This window comes from Trichosurus vulpecula, chromosome 2 (assembly GCF_011100635.1).
Source record: "Trichosurus vulpecula isolate mTriVul1 chromosome 2, mTriVul1.pri, whole genome shotgun sequence".
NCBI classification, from domain to species: domain Eukaryota; kingdom Metazoa; phylum Chordata; class Mammalia; order Diprotodontia; family Phalangeridae; genus Trichosurus; species Trichosurus vulpecula.
The window spans coordinates 98,429,689-98,446,933 of record NC_050574.1 but is presented as its reverse complement, the minus strand read 5'-3'; the positions used below and the strand labels follow the sequence as shown (position 1 = coordinate 98,446,933).

Genomic DNA, 17,245 nt, shown 5'->3' with positions numbered 1-17,245 from the left:
AACTGATGTAAGAAGTATAGACAAAATTTTTTTAAGTGAATATGCCTGTTACGTATTAATACGAAGTCACAAGCTAACATAATGTGAACTGAGTTTAGCTCAACTCCTTCATAAACCTTCTGAGAGCATATTTAAGATTTTAAAAAACCTCAAATTGTTAATGCTGCAGTATTGGTGCTGATAAACATTCTGCCAGATTTTCCCATCAAGTGGATCATACGTTCTAACATGAACCTTCAGGAATGCTTCACTAGGTTGTATTAAGTGATATATATATGTATATATATATATATATATATATATTTATACATATATATATTTATATATATATATATGCACATATGTACAGAATTCTCCTCTCTGCTTTGTCAGACAAAAGTGGGTAGCGGAATACTTCTAGAGTCCCCAGTCCCTTGTCAGCACTATGCAAAGAGAGTGCTGCTGCCCTAGGATTCTGGAGACCTGTGTTCTGACATCAGCTCTGCCAGAGCTTTTACAGGCCAGTGTAAACTATTTCCACCAGTCTGGGTCTCAATATCCTTATTTGTGAAAGGTAAGGGATCGAAAGAGGTCGTGACCTCTATTTTTTTTAACCTACTCTGCATTTAGTCTGCTAAACTGCACTGATTTTGCCTTAGAGAGCAAAGAACAAAATCTAGGTGGCATCAGGAAGGACTACTTCCCTCTATTACAAACATATAGGATTAGAGCTGGGGCGAGGGACTTTAGAGTTCTTGATGCTACAGATGAGGACTCTGCAGGCCAGAGGAATGAAATGACTTCATCAAAACCACCCAGGTTATCAGTAGCAGAGGCAGGATTCAAACATGGCTCCTTTGACTTCATTCAGTGCTCTTTCCACTGTACCAAACTATGCCAAATTCTGAGATAAATGTCTCCTAGGATACCAGGGAAAACTGGGCTCATCATATATATCTCACAAATTAAAAAGAATGTGTTTTTGGGAGTGAATCGTGATATTGAATTTCACCTTAACCATTATTCATTTTATTGTCCATTGCAGAAAAACAAGACAAATTTACATAAAATTTTCGAGAAAAGGATACTATGATTTACAGTTCAAGTGTAAAGCTTCCTCGTCATTCTCCATTGTGTGCACTACATCACTGATCAATCCATAATTACTCTGAGAGGAGAATAACACAGCATGATGGTCTTCATAAACATTTCTTGTGTTCAGGTTTGCTTTTTCACATTCAACACAATAGTGTTTGACAATCATCAAAAATATATAATTCTATTATTTCTTACATAAAGCAAATACAAAGCAGTAAAGCATACAAATTAAACATAAATTTAACATTTATGAAAAAGAGCAACTTTTATATTGAACAGACATGCTGGGAAAAAACTAGCAATTAATTTTACATATTTGTCACTTCATTCTGTACACAAAAAGGATACTATAAAAGAAGATAAGATGACTGCAGACAAGATAGTACTCTTTTTAACAAGGTATAAACTTCAGAATGAATAAAATCACAACTGACTTTATCCCTCTGTGTCTCAGGTAAGAAATAAATTTCCTTTCTAAAGTCATGAGCATTTAAATATCCACTTAATACTGTCTGTGAATTTCCATTTATACATATAAGAATCAAAATGTCCAAAATGCAGATTTTTTTACATCAAAAAACACAACCTAGTGCTTTAAATATTTTAAATCACAATTCTGCTGTTGCGTTTAACCTACTGGTTCCTTAGATAACTTCACAAACATTTATTAAAAACAGAGCATGTATTTCCTATGGACCAAGTGAGGCTTTATTAAGATGGTAGTAAATGTTTTCGGGGGTATCGTAGGGGTAGAAGTTTTCAATGCAAGTATATTTAGAAGATTTGCTGTTCAAATAATATTTTTTCAAAACCAGTTGGAGGAATATGATAAAAGTCACTGAATTGACAATCCAAAATCGCACTGTCATCAACTAAAGGAAAGAAACAGATATTAAATTAGAATATATTGTCTTAATATAGTTTAAGCATAATACAGTATAAATGACTATGAAATAAAATATTATTTCCTATGATGACAATATTAACAGGAAACAAAAGGTATGGAATCTGTTTTGATTCGTAGAATAAATTTTTAGGAACACACAGGAGCAGAACCACAAAACCTTTGCACATACTAATTAATATTCTAGTCTATAATATCAAATAAACTTAAACATTTTTAAACCTTTTAATAGATATCACCTTTTTACATCACCATCATTTCCCAAAATATAAACTTACTCTCAAAAACCACATATAAACTGGCTGTGGCCAGTGATGGCTAAAAAAACCCAGGTCCTCCTTTGTGAAGAGTAGCTGGGTAAGTCTAGTGTTCTAACATCTATGGTAATGAACAGACAAGACATGAATAAAGGTGAAACAGGGAAAGTGACATAAAAGTGGGCAGGAGGGGTTCATATCAACCACATGAAAAGGTAGGTGATTTGCAAACAGAAAAACCTGCCTTCAGCATAAATTAGAATTGAATATGTGGCAAAGCCATTTGCATCTTGGTGGAGCTCTAAGACCGAGGATTACATTTCTACACATTCCCTTCTGACATCTTCCCACACTTCTATCACTTCCACATGCAATAAAAATGAATGAAATGAAGTTCAAGAGTGTACACGGTTTATACTACATCTATTATTCAGAATGAAATACCAGTGGTAACAATGGAGATGAATTATATATTAATTATATTATACATGTTAAAAATACTTCTACACATTGACTTGAACCACTGATGTTTACACAATTTAGAGAGTATTCCACCTCTTTTTAAAAATTTGAATAATTTATAATCTTTTAAAAAAAATTTCTACTACTATGTGAATGTCACAAGTCACAGCTGTATCATGTTCACTGAGCTAGAATGGTCTTAGAACTCCAAAAGGACTTCAATTAATCAGTATATACTGTCCACTTGTCTTTGACACACGTTCAAGTCTAGCTGGAGAGACTGAGAATGTTTACTTTCAAAAGTAAAGTTCGGAGTTTTAATACACAGAGTAGTTAGGATGAAGCAATGAAAATATTATTCCCTTGGATAGAGATATACATTTCAATTTACGTGGATGACACATAAAGTGATACATAAAGTAGCGTGGTAAAGCTGCTAGAGAGCTGGCCTTAAGAGTCAGGATGACCTGGGTTCAAGTCCTGACTGACATATCCTGGCTATGTGGCCCTAAGCAAGTCACTGAGCCTCTCAGTCAATCAATCAATCAATTCATCAGCTCTTATGGTAGCACTTATGAGAGGGGGCTAGAGAGCTGTGTGAGCAACAGAGAGAAGGCCAGTTTGGCCTGACAGCAGACAGGGGAATACAATGAGGCTGGATAACTGGGTGCAGAAAGATTGTGAAGGGCTTTCTTTAAAAACTAAACAGACTTTAAGTTTATTTCTAGAGGCAATAGGGAGCCACCAGAGTTTACTGAATAAGAGAGTGACATGGTCAGATTTCCACTTCACAAACAACACTCTGGCAACACTGTAGAGGGTGAACTAAAGTGGGAAGAAACCTGAGCCCAATTAGGAGGCCACCAGACTAGTTCAGTTGAGAGGTGCTAAGTGCCTGGACTAGGATGGTAACTATGTTAGTGGAAAGAGGTCAGATGAGAAATGTTCTTAAGGTAGAAGGAGCAAGATCTGACAATGTCTGGATATGTGAGGACTCAAGGATAGCACCAAGATGACAAGCTTTAACAATAATACACAATTTTGGAAAAGGGGTGGATTTGGGGGAAATACAACGAATCTGACTTGTTTGGGGTATGGTGAGTCTCAGACATCTCTAAGACATTCAGTTTAAAATATCTGAGAGGCAGCTGGTGAAACCGGGTTAGTGCTCCGGACGATTCTCTAAGACTAAGTTGCAGAACAGTTGCCAATATGCACCAGTAGGAATTTTCTCATTAGGTTCTCCCTATACCAATAAAATTATCAGTCCAGACCTCCCTCCATTCCAAAAAAAGGATGCCACAAAATATGACTTCAAGAGCTCATGATTTCATTGGTGTGGGTACTTCAATACAAGCAGATCATAGTACCTTTGCATCTTAGTAAAAATAAATGTCTTTAATGGTTTCTGTGGCCAAAAACATCCACCATCTGGTGGCAAATGGGGCTAGCCATTTGGTGATGGGCCTCTTGGAATAGCAGTCATACCCAGTCTAGTCTGTCACTGAACCTTTCACTTAAAGCTTTTCCACCTTGGTAAAACTCTTTAGGGTTTACGCTCTTCTCACACAATTGTCAATGACACAGAGCTATCCCTACCCCAAGATGAAGCCTTGTATCAGGGCTAAAGGAAGACCAAATAATTACACATCTTTATCCTAACAGAGCCAACCTAAGAAGCAGAATTTACAGCAAGGAAAAATGTATTCATTGTGATTGCTTATAAAATTAATTCTAAATGAACAATATCAGGTTTGACTTTTCAGGTTAAATATCCTGAATATTAAATCACTTTCCTATTATACAAGCACATAGAGCTCTTGGGATAGAATTACTTTTACGTTTCTCCAAAACCACAAGAAAAGCATTTCACACAAACCTAGTTTAAGCTCTCATTCTTGCACTCCAAAGATAAATCCTTTTGGGCTGATTTTCAGAAGTAAGTTAAATTCACTGAAAACCTTTATTGGTGAAAAAAGACCAATGATAACCTTAGCTACTGAGTAAAGTACACATATTCACTGTTCTGACCATATCGTGAAACATCTATATGTCACTGTGTTTATTTCTGGTGACCTTGTCATTAAATTTACATAACTAAAATTGTTAACTCTATAGGTACTGCTCCAAAACTCTCTTAAAATGTTGTTTCCTTGGTTTTTTTTTTTTGGGGGGGGGGAGAGTCTGGCAGGGCAATTGGGGTTAAGTGACTTGCCCAAGGTCACACAGCTAGTACATGTGTCAAGTGTCTGAGGCTGGATTTGAATTCAGGTCCTCCTGACTCCAGGGCTGGTGCTCTATTCACTGTACCACCTAGCTGCCCCAAATGTTTTTTTTTTTTATGGTCCTAATCTTACAGACTCAAAGGAATAGAATTATATAAACCACTCTTTTTGGAATTACTCAATCCTATGCCACAAAAGAAAAAAAGTATATCTGATTTAAGTTAATCCCACATAAAATGAAGATAAATATATATAGTCAACTCTTAATTATCTAAGATAAGAGGGGAAAGTATTAGTACAGGGAAAAAAATTTAAGTGTATAATCTACTTGAGACTTTCTTTGCTTCATCTGAAAGATCAGATGAGGAAAAACCACAGACAAAAAGCTACAAAAGCAGTCAAAGGAGGGCAACATGATTAATTCTGACATTTTTCTTATTTCCTTTGATACAGGCATTTTCTTGAGTTAGACAAATGTTAGCAATAATGCACTGGAGAAAAAGGGACCACCCTTGTACACAGTTTGGTAGGAAGTTGCACTGGTTCCAAAATACATGACAGGGAAAGCCCTGAGAGAACAGGGACAACTAAATCCCAAGGGGTAGGTAACCAGGCAATTCGTAAAAAACTGGCGCAAGAGTTATCTGTAGTTGACTGTATATACAGCTGCTGCCTGTATCCTTAGCTGGGCCACAACGGTTTGTGAAATATTATTACCTCAATTTCAAAGCATATCTATATCACTAACTCTGCCACTTCCTTGATAATATTTTGTGGGCTGGCCTTCTCTAATTCCACAGTTGTATTCCTGTTCCTTAACACCATACATCTGGACTACTTGCTTATATCCAAATTATCCCTTTAAACAGCACTAAAGATTTCCCCAAACATTACTTGTATATAATTCTCTTTCTGAGTACCCTATCATGGTATTTAACCAGCTATCACTTCAATTTAGAATTCTTCTTTATGAGCTTTAGGTCTTCTAATAACTGGAAACTTTCTGATTTCTCTAAGCTGCCAATAATTTGCCCAGCCATGATTATGTGAATCCAATTGCTGTGCTCCAGACATGCTTCCTCTGTTCTCCCTTGGACTCTCATCTATGCCTTTCCACCTGGGAGTGTGGATGGGGATTCTGTGCTGTTTTTTTCTCAGACACAATTCTCTGCCAGTACAAGCATGCTGAAATGTCCTTCTGTAACTTCTCAGCGCACTTGCAGAGAGCAAGTGTTCAATCAGTATCGGTCATTGTGAATGGAGAATCCTATGAGAAGATTATGAATTTCAACAACAACAAAACAGGGTTTCAACTCTGAAATTCTAAAAGCCTATGATTAAACTTTCCCTCCCTTCACCTCACTGTAACAAGGCCAAGATTTGATTCAAACTTGTTTTTAATATGTTGAGAAAATGTACAAAACTGAAAAATGACAAAAGTCAGACCCCAAAGTTATCAGTATTTCTTTAAGCTTCCACATGTTGAGATTTATTTTCATTTCTACATGTGAAATTTCTTGAAAACCTCAATGATCTTAAAAAAAATACTTTGTTCTATATGACTTAACAATGAAGGAAAGAATTATGCTGGAGACTAGAATTTTCCTACTTTTGTGGTATTGAATTAGGGGCTTAAGACATTGACTGGTCTTAACAGCATGTCCTCTCTCATATAACTGTATAGTAAAAACAAAGTGTTTTTAAGCTAAAAGGTTAAACATTTCATCAGAGCTAATAAAACTGATATAAAAGAGTGCAATTTTGCTTAACTACACTGATACATTTTTTGCCTGACACATTTAATATACTTGTTAATAAACTAGCAGATAACTGTATTGTGTGTTCAATAAAGGACAGTAAATATGCCACTATGTGATGAAACAAGTACTTACTATGTGGCACATGCCAGCCACTACTCTAGGTGCTGGGAATATAAACACAAAAGAGCTGCTCTCCAAGAAGCAAACAATTTACTGGGTGGAAGGAAGAGGGACACAACAGATACCATGGATACATGAATACAATATGTATAACAAATAAATACAAAATAATTTGAAGCACAAGGTGGGGCTCTGTACAAAGGCAGAGAGGTAGAAATGGAATGTCATGTCTGGTAATGTCGAGTAAGGCAGTTTGGCTGCAATATACAGTAAGTGAGAGATTGTGGGAAATCAGTCTGAAAAGAGAGGTTGGAGGCAACCAAGGGCTTTCACGGCCAAATAGAGGAGTCTGTATTTTATCCTAGAGGCAACAGAGAGCACTGGAGCTTTTTCATCAGGAAGTGTCATAGTCAGACCTACACTTTAGAAATATCAATATGAAGCCCTGGGGAAGATGGGTTTGAGGGAGGGAGGAGCCCAATTTGAGGCTAACAGACAAGACATGATGAGGGCTTATACTAAGGTACAGCCAGAGGATTGGAAAAGGGCAGGTTTGGCAGACATCCTGGAGGCAGAATCAACAGAATTTGTCAACTCTAACAAAGATTTAAACTAACAATCCCAATAAAAATGTGCTTTTTAAGAATATGCATTCTTTGTACTGAAATCATGGCACTGAAAGCTTTAAAAGAAGCCTTCTGAAAAGGCAGGTGGGTTGTCTATGTGCTGTTTTATTTGTTTTTTGATGAAGGTTCCTTTTTTTCTAGTAAGTGGGCTATCATAATTTTTTAAAAACACACATTAACAAAGCACAGTACCTGGCACATAGTAGGTGCTTAATAAATGCTTGTTGACTGATTCACCTAGTACCCAACTTGTTAATGCAAGTGTCAACCAATATTTAATTAGTGGCATGTAACTGTTTCATAGGTTCTCACACAGAATTAGAGCTGGAAGGGATTTCAGAAGCCACAGACTACAACCCTCTTATTTTACAAATGAAGAAATTGAGGTCCAGGATGGTTAAGTGACTTGCCCAGGGTCATACAGCTAGTCTGAGAAAGGATTTGGATCCAGGTCTTCCTGCCTCCAATTCCAGAGTTCTATCCACTCCAAACTATGTCTCTTCATGACCAATGCAGGTAAGATTAAGAATGTGAAATATCACCAGGCCAATAACATAAACATAAGCTCTTTGTCTTTAGGGAAAACTTTACAAAGAGATTTTCATTTAATCTACTTCTCTCTTAAAATACCCACCAAGACAACACTAACAATCTGTATGGAACTCACAGAGCAGAAATTATATCTAAGACAAAAAAAAAACCCAAAACAAAACAAAAAAACTCTCCACGTCTCTTTTCAAGATGAAAGAGTGGGCTAAATTACTAACAGAGTAAGCCTCTGCTCTTCAAATCAGAAGGTTCACAGGAGGATGCTGAGTGATCATTAATTACACTAATTTTATCTAATGAAGTCAAATTCCTTGTGAAGCACTGCTTACTTATTACACTATGACTTTGTTCCATCATATTAAGGTAAAGCTTTATTTTTTTCCTGTTAATCCACTTGGTACCCCATACTTCTCTGTCTGGATTGCTGCCCTCTCTCCTTCCCTCCCCACCTTTCCCTCCACTGTGTTCCCACTCATACTTTAAAGCCCAACAGAACCTCACTCCATCCAGGAAGCCTTCCTTGAGCTTCCTTGTGGGTAATGACTTCAAAGAATCACAGACCTAGAGTCTGGAAAGGGACCTCAGAGGCCACTGAATCGAGCCCCCCAGATGAGAAAGCTGAGGTCTGGTGAGGGTGACATGCCCAACTTCACACATGTACTAAAGATCAGAGGTGGGATTGGAACCCTGGTCAGCTGGCTTGTTTTGTAAAATATTATGTGTGTGTCATATGTTGCTGCTTTTAAGTTCCACCAGGGCAGGGCCCAGAGGCTAAAAAAACCCACTGTATCTCCGTGAGCATCCAGGATAATACTGTGTACAGAGTTTAAGTATATAAGAGTTGAACTTCTGAAATGGAACAGCAGAATAATTCATATGAGAACATGATAGTTCATGTTAGAAACATTATGATAAACTTGAATTTCCTGAGAAAGGAGAATTCAGATTATACTTTTAATGTTGATTCAACTAACACTTAGTGAGAAAGGCACTGTGCCGTGTCCTTTGGGAATTACAAGATGAACTGGACATTGTCTCTGTGCTCAGGAAGTCTATGGTCCACTCAGAAGATATGGACCAGAAGAAAGGCATGAACAAAGTACTGGGGAAGGCCAAAGAAGACAGAGAAGTTTCCAGTAAGAGGGCCTGGGGAAGGTTTTATGGAGGAGTTAGGATTCAAGCAAGAATGAATAGGATTTAATAGGCAGAAACAAAAAGAAGGACATTTCTGAGAAAAGAAGTAAGTAAAGGCAAGGACGTAGGGAAATACTGAGTGTGTTCAGGGAAGACCAAGTAATTGGCTAAAGTACAAGGTGTATGAAGAACAGTGTCAGATGATGCTGAAAAGTTAGGTTGATACCAGTAGTATAGAGGCTTAATTGTTACTTTAAAGAGTTTGAACTCAAATCAACAATTATCAACTGGAAGTCACCGATGATTTTTAAGTAGAGAAATGACTTGGCCAAAGCTATAGATGAAGAACTTTAATGTAGCAGTGGTGTGTATGATCAGCTGAGAGTGAAAGACTAGTTAGGAGATGACAGCAATGGTCCAAGTGAGAGTTGATAAGATCTAAACTGTAGTTCAGGCAACACTACAGAAAAGTGAGGATGGAGCAAGCAACTAAAGAGATGAATCCCAGGATGCAGGCCATCTGGATATAGACACCACAGCTGTTAGTGAATGAAAAACACTATGAGGCTTCTGAACCTGAGGACTAGGAGAATGTCTTGTCCCGGTCACTTAAATAACAATAATATTAACCCTTGTTAATTATTATTATTAAAGCAGCTAATTTAAGACATTAAACACTGACAGACTTGCACTTACACTGTTTCATTTGACCCCCAAAAAAGTCCTGCGAGGCAGATAGGGAGAAACATGCCGATGTTACAAAGTGACAATGAAGTTCAAAGAAGTCTGGTGAATTGTCCAAGGTTATACAACTAGCTGTGACAGAACAGGATGTGAAGCCCGGACTCATTATCTATGCTATGAATTCTACATATAGCACATGGAAAACACATTATGTACCTTTGTGGGAAAATTGTTACCTTCTTTAAAATTAAGCTGAAATCATATTAATTTTGACTTGTGCATCTGAACTTGGCTTTATTAATATTCACTTATATTATTATATTTATATTATATTATATATATATTATATATTATATTATTCATTAATATTCGCAACAAGAATTAGGAGGGAAGCAGAAAATTGGGAGAAAATCTTTGCAACTAGTATCTCTGATAAAGGCCAATTTCTAAAATATACAGGGAGCTGAGCCAAATATATAGGAATACAAGCCATTCCCCAATTGAGAAATGGTCAAAGGATATGAACAGGCAGTTTTCAGAGGAAGAAATTAAAGCTATCTATAGGCATATGAAAAAATGCTCTGGATCACTACTGATTAGAGAAATGCAAATCAAAACAACTCTTAGATACCACATCTCTCCTGTCAGATTGGCTAAAATAACAAAACAGGAAAATGATAAATGCTGGAAAGGATGTGGGGAAATTGGAACATTGTTGCATTGCTGGTGGAGTTGTGAGCTGATCCAGCCATTTTGGAGAGCAGTTTGGAACTATGCCCAAAGGGCTATAGAAATGTTCATACCCTTTGACCCAGCAATACCACTTCTAGGGTTGTATCCCAAAGAAATCACACAAGCGGGAAAAGGACCCATATATACAAAAATATTTATAGCAGCTCTTTTTGTGGTAGCCAAGAATTGGAAATCAAAGGGATGCCCATCAATTGGGGAATGGCTGAACAAGCTGTGGTATATGAAGGTGATGGAATACTATTGTGCCATAAGAAATGGGGATGATGCAGACTTCGTAACAACCTGGAAAAACCTACACAACATAATGCTGAGTGAGCGGAGCAGAGCCAGGAGAACGTTGTGCACAGCCACAGATATATGGATTCCGTGAGGACCAACCCTGACGTACTGTGCTCTTCTCAGCAAACTAAGGGGCAAGGACAACTCCAGGGGACTCACGATGGAGAATGCTATCTTCATCCAGAGAAAGAACTGTGGAGTTTGAATACAGATTGAGGCTCACTTCATGCTCGCCTTTTTTGCTTCTCTTTTGTTTTTGTTTTTGGGTTGTTTTTTTTTTTTTTTTTTTTGGTTCTGTTTCTTCTTTCTCATGAATCATTCCATTGGTCAAAATTCTTCTCCACGACTTGACTAGTGCATAAATTAATTCAATGAGAAGTTATACATGACAGTTATATGAGATTCCATGCCGTCTTGGGGAGGGAGGGGAGAAAATCTGGAACTCAAAACTATGTAGAACTGTGTGTGGTAAACTAAAAATAAATAAAGAAATTTAAAAAAATGCAAAAAAAAAATATTCACTGTGATGTCTTTTTATACACTTCTTTTTCATCACTGGACAAAAAAAAATTCTTGGATTCAGTCCAAGGGGTTCAAAATGGCATCCACCTTCTGAGATAACAAATAAGAGTGCAAAAAAATGGATGAAGTGAAGCTGATGTACTAGCTGAAATTGGTTAGGAGGAGAGGCCCAGCATCCGGACAGAGAGAACAACAGAAGTACTTTCATAGCTGATAGAGCCCTGATGGCCATGCTTTAACAAGATAAGAAGTAATTTCAATTGAACCAATGATGACAGTAAGTCAAACATAGAATTAGAGGAAGGCAAAGTTAGAAAGGACGTTAGATACTATTAAATTGAATTCCTTCATTTTACAGATCAGAAAATTGAGGCCCCTCCAAATTCAGTGACTTGTCCAAGGTCAGTGGAATAGACTGACTCTTGAACAAGAGCTCCTTCCACTACTCTTTATCACCTCGGGTTGTAAAACAGTGACAAAAAACTAAACCAAAGAGTTTACTCACAGCACACTGTTTCTTCCAGATGGCCCACTATAATATTTGACTTAGTTTTCATAACTAAGTCAAGAATCATGGGTTCAAAATGACAATCATCAAGACTCTTGCAATCCTAAGAAGTGCCCTTCAATGCCATAAGAAATGACATATTGCTAAGACCATGGCCCATCCTTCCCAGTATTCTCATGCAGCCAACGGTACCAAAGAACATTCAGGGAATGTGAAAGGGGAAGGGATGAGGAGCATAGTAGTTTTCTCCCATTATTTTAACCTCAGAAGGTTAGGAACTCTCAGTCTTCCTGATGTTCACTTGGCCTGCCATAACTCTAAAATCTTTTGGAACCTATTTGTATTTTAAGTTCCACAAAGTAAAGTCCCTCCAACTTCATGACAACCTCAACTGATGCTGTTTAATTAATGACTATGGTTTATTTTTAAAATATTACAGGACTATGGTTTCTATAACAAAGCTCTATCCCCAGTGCTGAATGGAAGGAAGGAATGAGGAAGAGGCAAAGAGGCAGCTTTCCTAGTTGGTGTTTAAAAAAAAAATCCTGAGGCTCATATTCATACAGTCTTCCTGTACTTTCCATCAATAATTCAGAGAAAGGATACATATGATGCTAAAGTTTTAAACTGTAGAGAAATCATTTCAAGAGGGATAGAGATTCCTAGGAAATAGATTTCTGAAAACTTAATAATAAATGATTCCAATGAGTTCTGCACAGCACATTTTTGGAAGGACAATGACAAGCTAGAATGATAAGACTGATACGAATATATCTGTCTGGTGTCTTGCAAATATAACAAAATGGCTTTAAAATGGAAAGGATACGAGAAGGAGAAAGCTAGGCCCAAGAGAAGAGATATAATGAAGGATGAAGAGTAGTTGAGACACCTAGAAGTTCATAAGAGACAGAGAATCCCAGAAATTAGTTAGTAGTTAAACAGTTGGCCTCAACCGTCTATACAGAAATGCAACAAGAGAAAGCAGGTCCTAAAGGAGCCAAATTTTATTTTACAAGTTCCACTGAGATTCAGTGGAGTGAAACCCATGACTGGACTACATATTCCTCTGGGTAAATGCAACTTATTCAAAAGAAAAAGAATAGGAAAAAAAGGCAGAGGTATTATATATTTGGAATGTATATTAAATATATATTAAAGGATATTAAATTAAACCCAGGAATCAGAAAGGGGGAAACTTGGTGGAGAGCATTTAGGTGAATGAAGCTCAATGGAAGGAGAAACAGAAGCAATTTTGTCTTCACAGTATTCTACAGACATAAAAGAGGACATTAAAGAGAAATAAACAAATTATTCAGGAAACAGATAACATATCTGACACAGAGGCATGATGTAACAGTGATGGGAGGCTTCAACTATTCAGACATCTGGAGCTTTGTCTCTCCTAAAAGTGCTTTTATTGATAGACTTGTATTTTTCAAAAGGCAGAGGAAACAAGGGGAATCCTATTTTGGATCTCATGCTCACTAAAATGGAGAAACTGGATGGCTCGCTACGATGGAGGAGGGGAAATGATAGAGGGGGAAATTTAGGCAATGTGGAAACAAAAGATATTAGTTTTAAAAGGCGGAAGTTGTTGCTGGTCTATAAATAATGGGAACTTTGAGGGTAATCATTCTATCCTAAAGTTTGTGATTAAAGGAGAGAAAAATCAGGCGTTTTCAACACATTCTCAACATTTTAGGGAAATGAATTTCATAGGTTAAGAGGAAAAACAGAGACTAAATGGACTAAAATTCTACAAGGGAAATTAATGTAGGAGGGATGGGAAACTCTCAAGAATGAAATTTTGAAGACACGATGTGAAACAATTCTGAGGAAAAATGGAAGCTGTCCGAAGATACAAATACGGATGCATAGGAAACTCATCAACCAAACCAGATTTTTAAAAGATATATACACCAGATGGAAGCTAGAGTAGATAACAGATGAACATAATTTATAAAATTATGAATGATATGGCCCTGTAAAAATAGTGCTAAGAATGCCAAAGCTCAGAATGAATTGAACCTGGTGGGGAAAGCAGAGGATAATAAAAGGATGGGTTTTCTGTTTCTAAGCTATAATGGGGTAAAAAGGAGGATCAGAAAAGGGACAGGCCTGATGCTTGGTGTGCTAACTGATAACAAGAGAGAAAAGGCAGAGCTGTTCAATTCCAAATTTCCCTTACGTTGTTTCTAGAGGTGGCAGTCAGAATTGGTTGAGTCCATGGCAGATGAAAGATTGGAAAGAAATGGGGATATTTTACCTGGAGGAGAGAAGACTAGGGACACACACAAGATATTTAAAGTTCTTGTGGTAGAGAGATTACAGTTGTTCTCTGTGGCATCAGGGCAGTACTAGGAAATGCACAGAAATTTCAAAGACACAAAGTTAGGCTTGAGGTCTAACAATTTCCTAATAATCAGAGCTATCCATAAATAAATTTGGCTGCCTTGGGAGGTGGCAAGTTGCCTCTCATTAGAAGACTTCAAGACTTGACCACTTGTTTGACTGTAGTGGGGATTCCTTTAATGGATACAGGATCAGTTGGAGGAATTTGGGAATACTTGAAGGGCTGCCACAAAGAAAAGGAATTTAGACTTAACTGGTTCAGCCTCAGAAGAGAGAATGAGGGCTAATGAATAGAACTATAGGGAGGAGGATTTCAGCTCAATAAAAGGATGAATGTGTCCAGTAGAAATGTTTAAAACAGAAATGGGATGCCTCAGGAACAGTGTGCACCCCGACGCTGGAGTTTTTGAAGCTGAAGCTGGCTAACCACTTGTTAATATAGGGTTCATGCTTCAGGAAAGGGGTTATGATTCTAGGGTAAAAGAATTTTACCGTATCCTTAGGTGTCTTTTTTCTTCATGTCTCTCCCTCTCACCTCCTCCAGTGGAGGTGAGGAGAGGAAAAGGGAAAGGGGAAAAGTGGGGGGAGGGAGAGATGGGGAGGGCAAAAGAGAGAGAAAGGGGGAAAGGGAGAGGGGGAGGGGATGGGAAAGGGAGAGGATGAGGAGAAAATGAGATGGAGGGGGAAGGGGAAAGGGAGAGGGGGGAAAAGGAAAGGAAAGGAGAAAAGAAAAGAATCCTTTATTCTGAGCACACTCTGAGGTCAATGGAAGGACCATAAATGCCTGGAGTGATGATAATGTTCCCACATGCATGAAGTCTGGATAAGTAAGAAAGCCACAGGCAGTACAGGGACAGCCACACTTACAGAAACAGTGAACTCTATCTCTTAAATTCACTACTTCCTGTCACTTCATGATCTACTGAAGTGAACCAAGAATCCAACAAGCTATAGCACAAAAACCAATTTCCCTTGCTGTCAAATACAAAATAACCAATGTTACCTAACATTTGATTTCTTAGTTTCTCCAAGAAAAATTTATATACAGTGTCCTAAAAGTCTGAGTGATGTTAAAGCACTAAGATTTTTGGGACACCCTGTATTTACTCTCAAGGAGACTACTTGGTAAGTACAACCTTGTCTATGTGAAAGTCCCACCCCCAGTTCCAAAAAAAAATCTTTGTTCTGAGCTTGCCCCAAATTACTGTGTAAATGTTCTATAACTAGGTCCTGTTAAATGGCTATTCTATTCTTCCTAATAACTTAATAAAATGCCTTTAAACATTAAAAATAAGAAAAGACTATGAGGTACTAAATATGAGAATCTGACTATAAATTTAAGCACAATTACTGTACTTAGAAAATATTGTGAGAGAATTATTTATTTTTAATCTACAGAGAAAACCAATTTAGAAAAACAAAATCCTTTAAATGCTTATCAACATATTCTACTGAATACTCTATACAACTTATACATATTAAATACAACTGTTATGAAAATTAAGGCAAATGATGAACAAAAAGGGCAGGTAGGTGACACAATGAACAGAGCACCAGGTCTAGAGTCAGGAAGACCTGATTTCAAATCCAGCCTCAGACACATACTAACTGTGTGACCTCAGGCAATGCCCTTAACTGTCTACCTCAGTTTCCTCATCTGTAAAATGAGCTGGAGAAGGAAATGGTAAACCACTCCAGTATCTTTACTAAGAAAACCCCAAATAGGATCATGAAAAGATGGACACGATTGAAACAAATGACTCAACAACAACAACAACAAAAAGTTGAACAAAAATTGAGATTCTTTGCTTACCATATACAACCGGGTACACAGTCCCTCGTATACCTGATGCTGGACAGTGCATATTCTTTCCATTTAGATAAACATTCAATTCTACATGGTCATATGTAATACCCTAGGGAGTAAAGCAGAAATTTCCAAAGTCTTTTAATGCACAATATTTAATAAACAACAGATTAACAAGTATATCCTTTACAATCCAAGCTGAAAATGGGGGGATGTATTTTCCCATCACCACCACAAAAAATGCATCTTCCAGAAAACACACTAGATCCTTTGTTGGAGGGAAGCACAGAAATACAAAAAACTAGGCAAGAAAGAGTCACATGACCAGAGGGTCTATCACTAATGCTTTCATTAAGGATTAAAAAGTCCGAGAATAAATTTAGCCACTTGAATACAACAATATGATTATATTAAAACTGGTTTAAAACCAGTTAAAACACTGGTTTGATAGTTATCAAATATCCAGTTTAAATTGTAGCAAAGTAGCTATATAATGTGAATTGTTAGTGCTTATTACTCTTAAAAACGACATATAAATAATAAACAAGTAGAGAGATCTTTTTTTAATTCAAGCTGAAAATTATTGCTTTCCATGCATAACTGACTTCCAGTGGGCAATCCTCACTGTGGCTATCACCACTGTAGTTTATCACCTCTTAATGTTTTCAAAGTGTTACAAATGCTTCTGTGCTCGTCAATTTGTTATACTAACATACACATCGATGTTTCTTTTTGTTTAAAGGCAACATGGTATAGTGGAAAGTGAAGGACACTAACAGAAGAGCCAGGGGAGAGAACTAAAATTCAACTTTAGACATTTCCTGCCTGTGTAGCCCAAGGCAAGTCACTGACATAATTTTCTCATCTATAAAATTTGGTTCATAGTAATTGTACAACTTTCCTCATGAAGTGATCATGAAGAAAGTGCTCTGTAAAGTTTAAAACCTTACGTAAAAATGAATTAAAATGATGAACACAGGATCACAGCTTTAGACCTAGAAGGTACCTCAGAGATCACTGAGTCCAACGTCTTATGTTGATCAGGAAACTGAGGCCAAGGGAAGTGCCCAGAGCCACACAGGGAGTAGAGGTGGGATTTGAACTTGGGTCTTTTGAAATCAGTATTAATTTCAAAAAGGTCAGCTATATTACAAAGCTTATGTGGGTTTAAAGTAAGCTGGGAAAACTCCAAAGCTATAAAAAGGGAAAAAGCAAGAATAGTCTAG

At 37.2% G+C, this 17,245-nt stretch overlaps 1 protein-coding gene across 1 annotated transcript in view; it reads right to left on the bottom strand.

Annotated features, from left to right (window-relative positions):
* Positions 1–980: 980 nt before the first annotated feature.
* Positions 981–17,245, bottom strand: part of SPRYD7 (SPRY domain containing 7) — a 28,919-nt gene continuing 12,654 nt past the window's right edge. Inside the window, exons 4-5 of the mRNA XM_036746537.1 lie at positions 16,026–16,128; positions 981–1,949 (exon numbers count right to left, since the gene is read on the bottom strand). Of these exons, the coding sequence (XP_036602432.1) occupies positions 1,852–1,949; positions 16,026–16,128 (201 nt within the window). The 3' untranslated portion in view covers positions 981–1,851. The remainder of the gene's footprint in view (positions 1,950–16,025; positions 16,129–17,245) is intronic.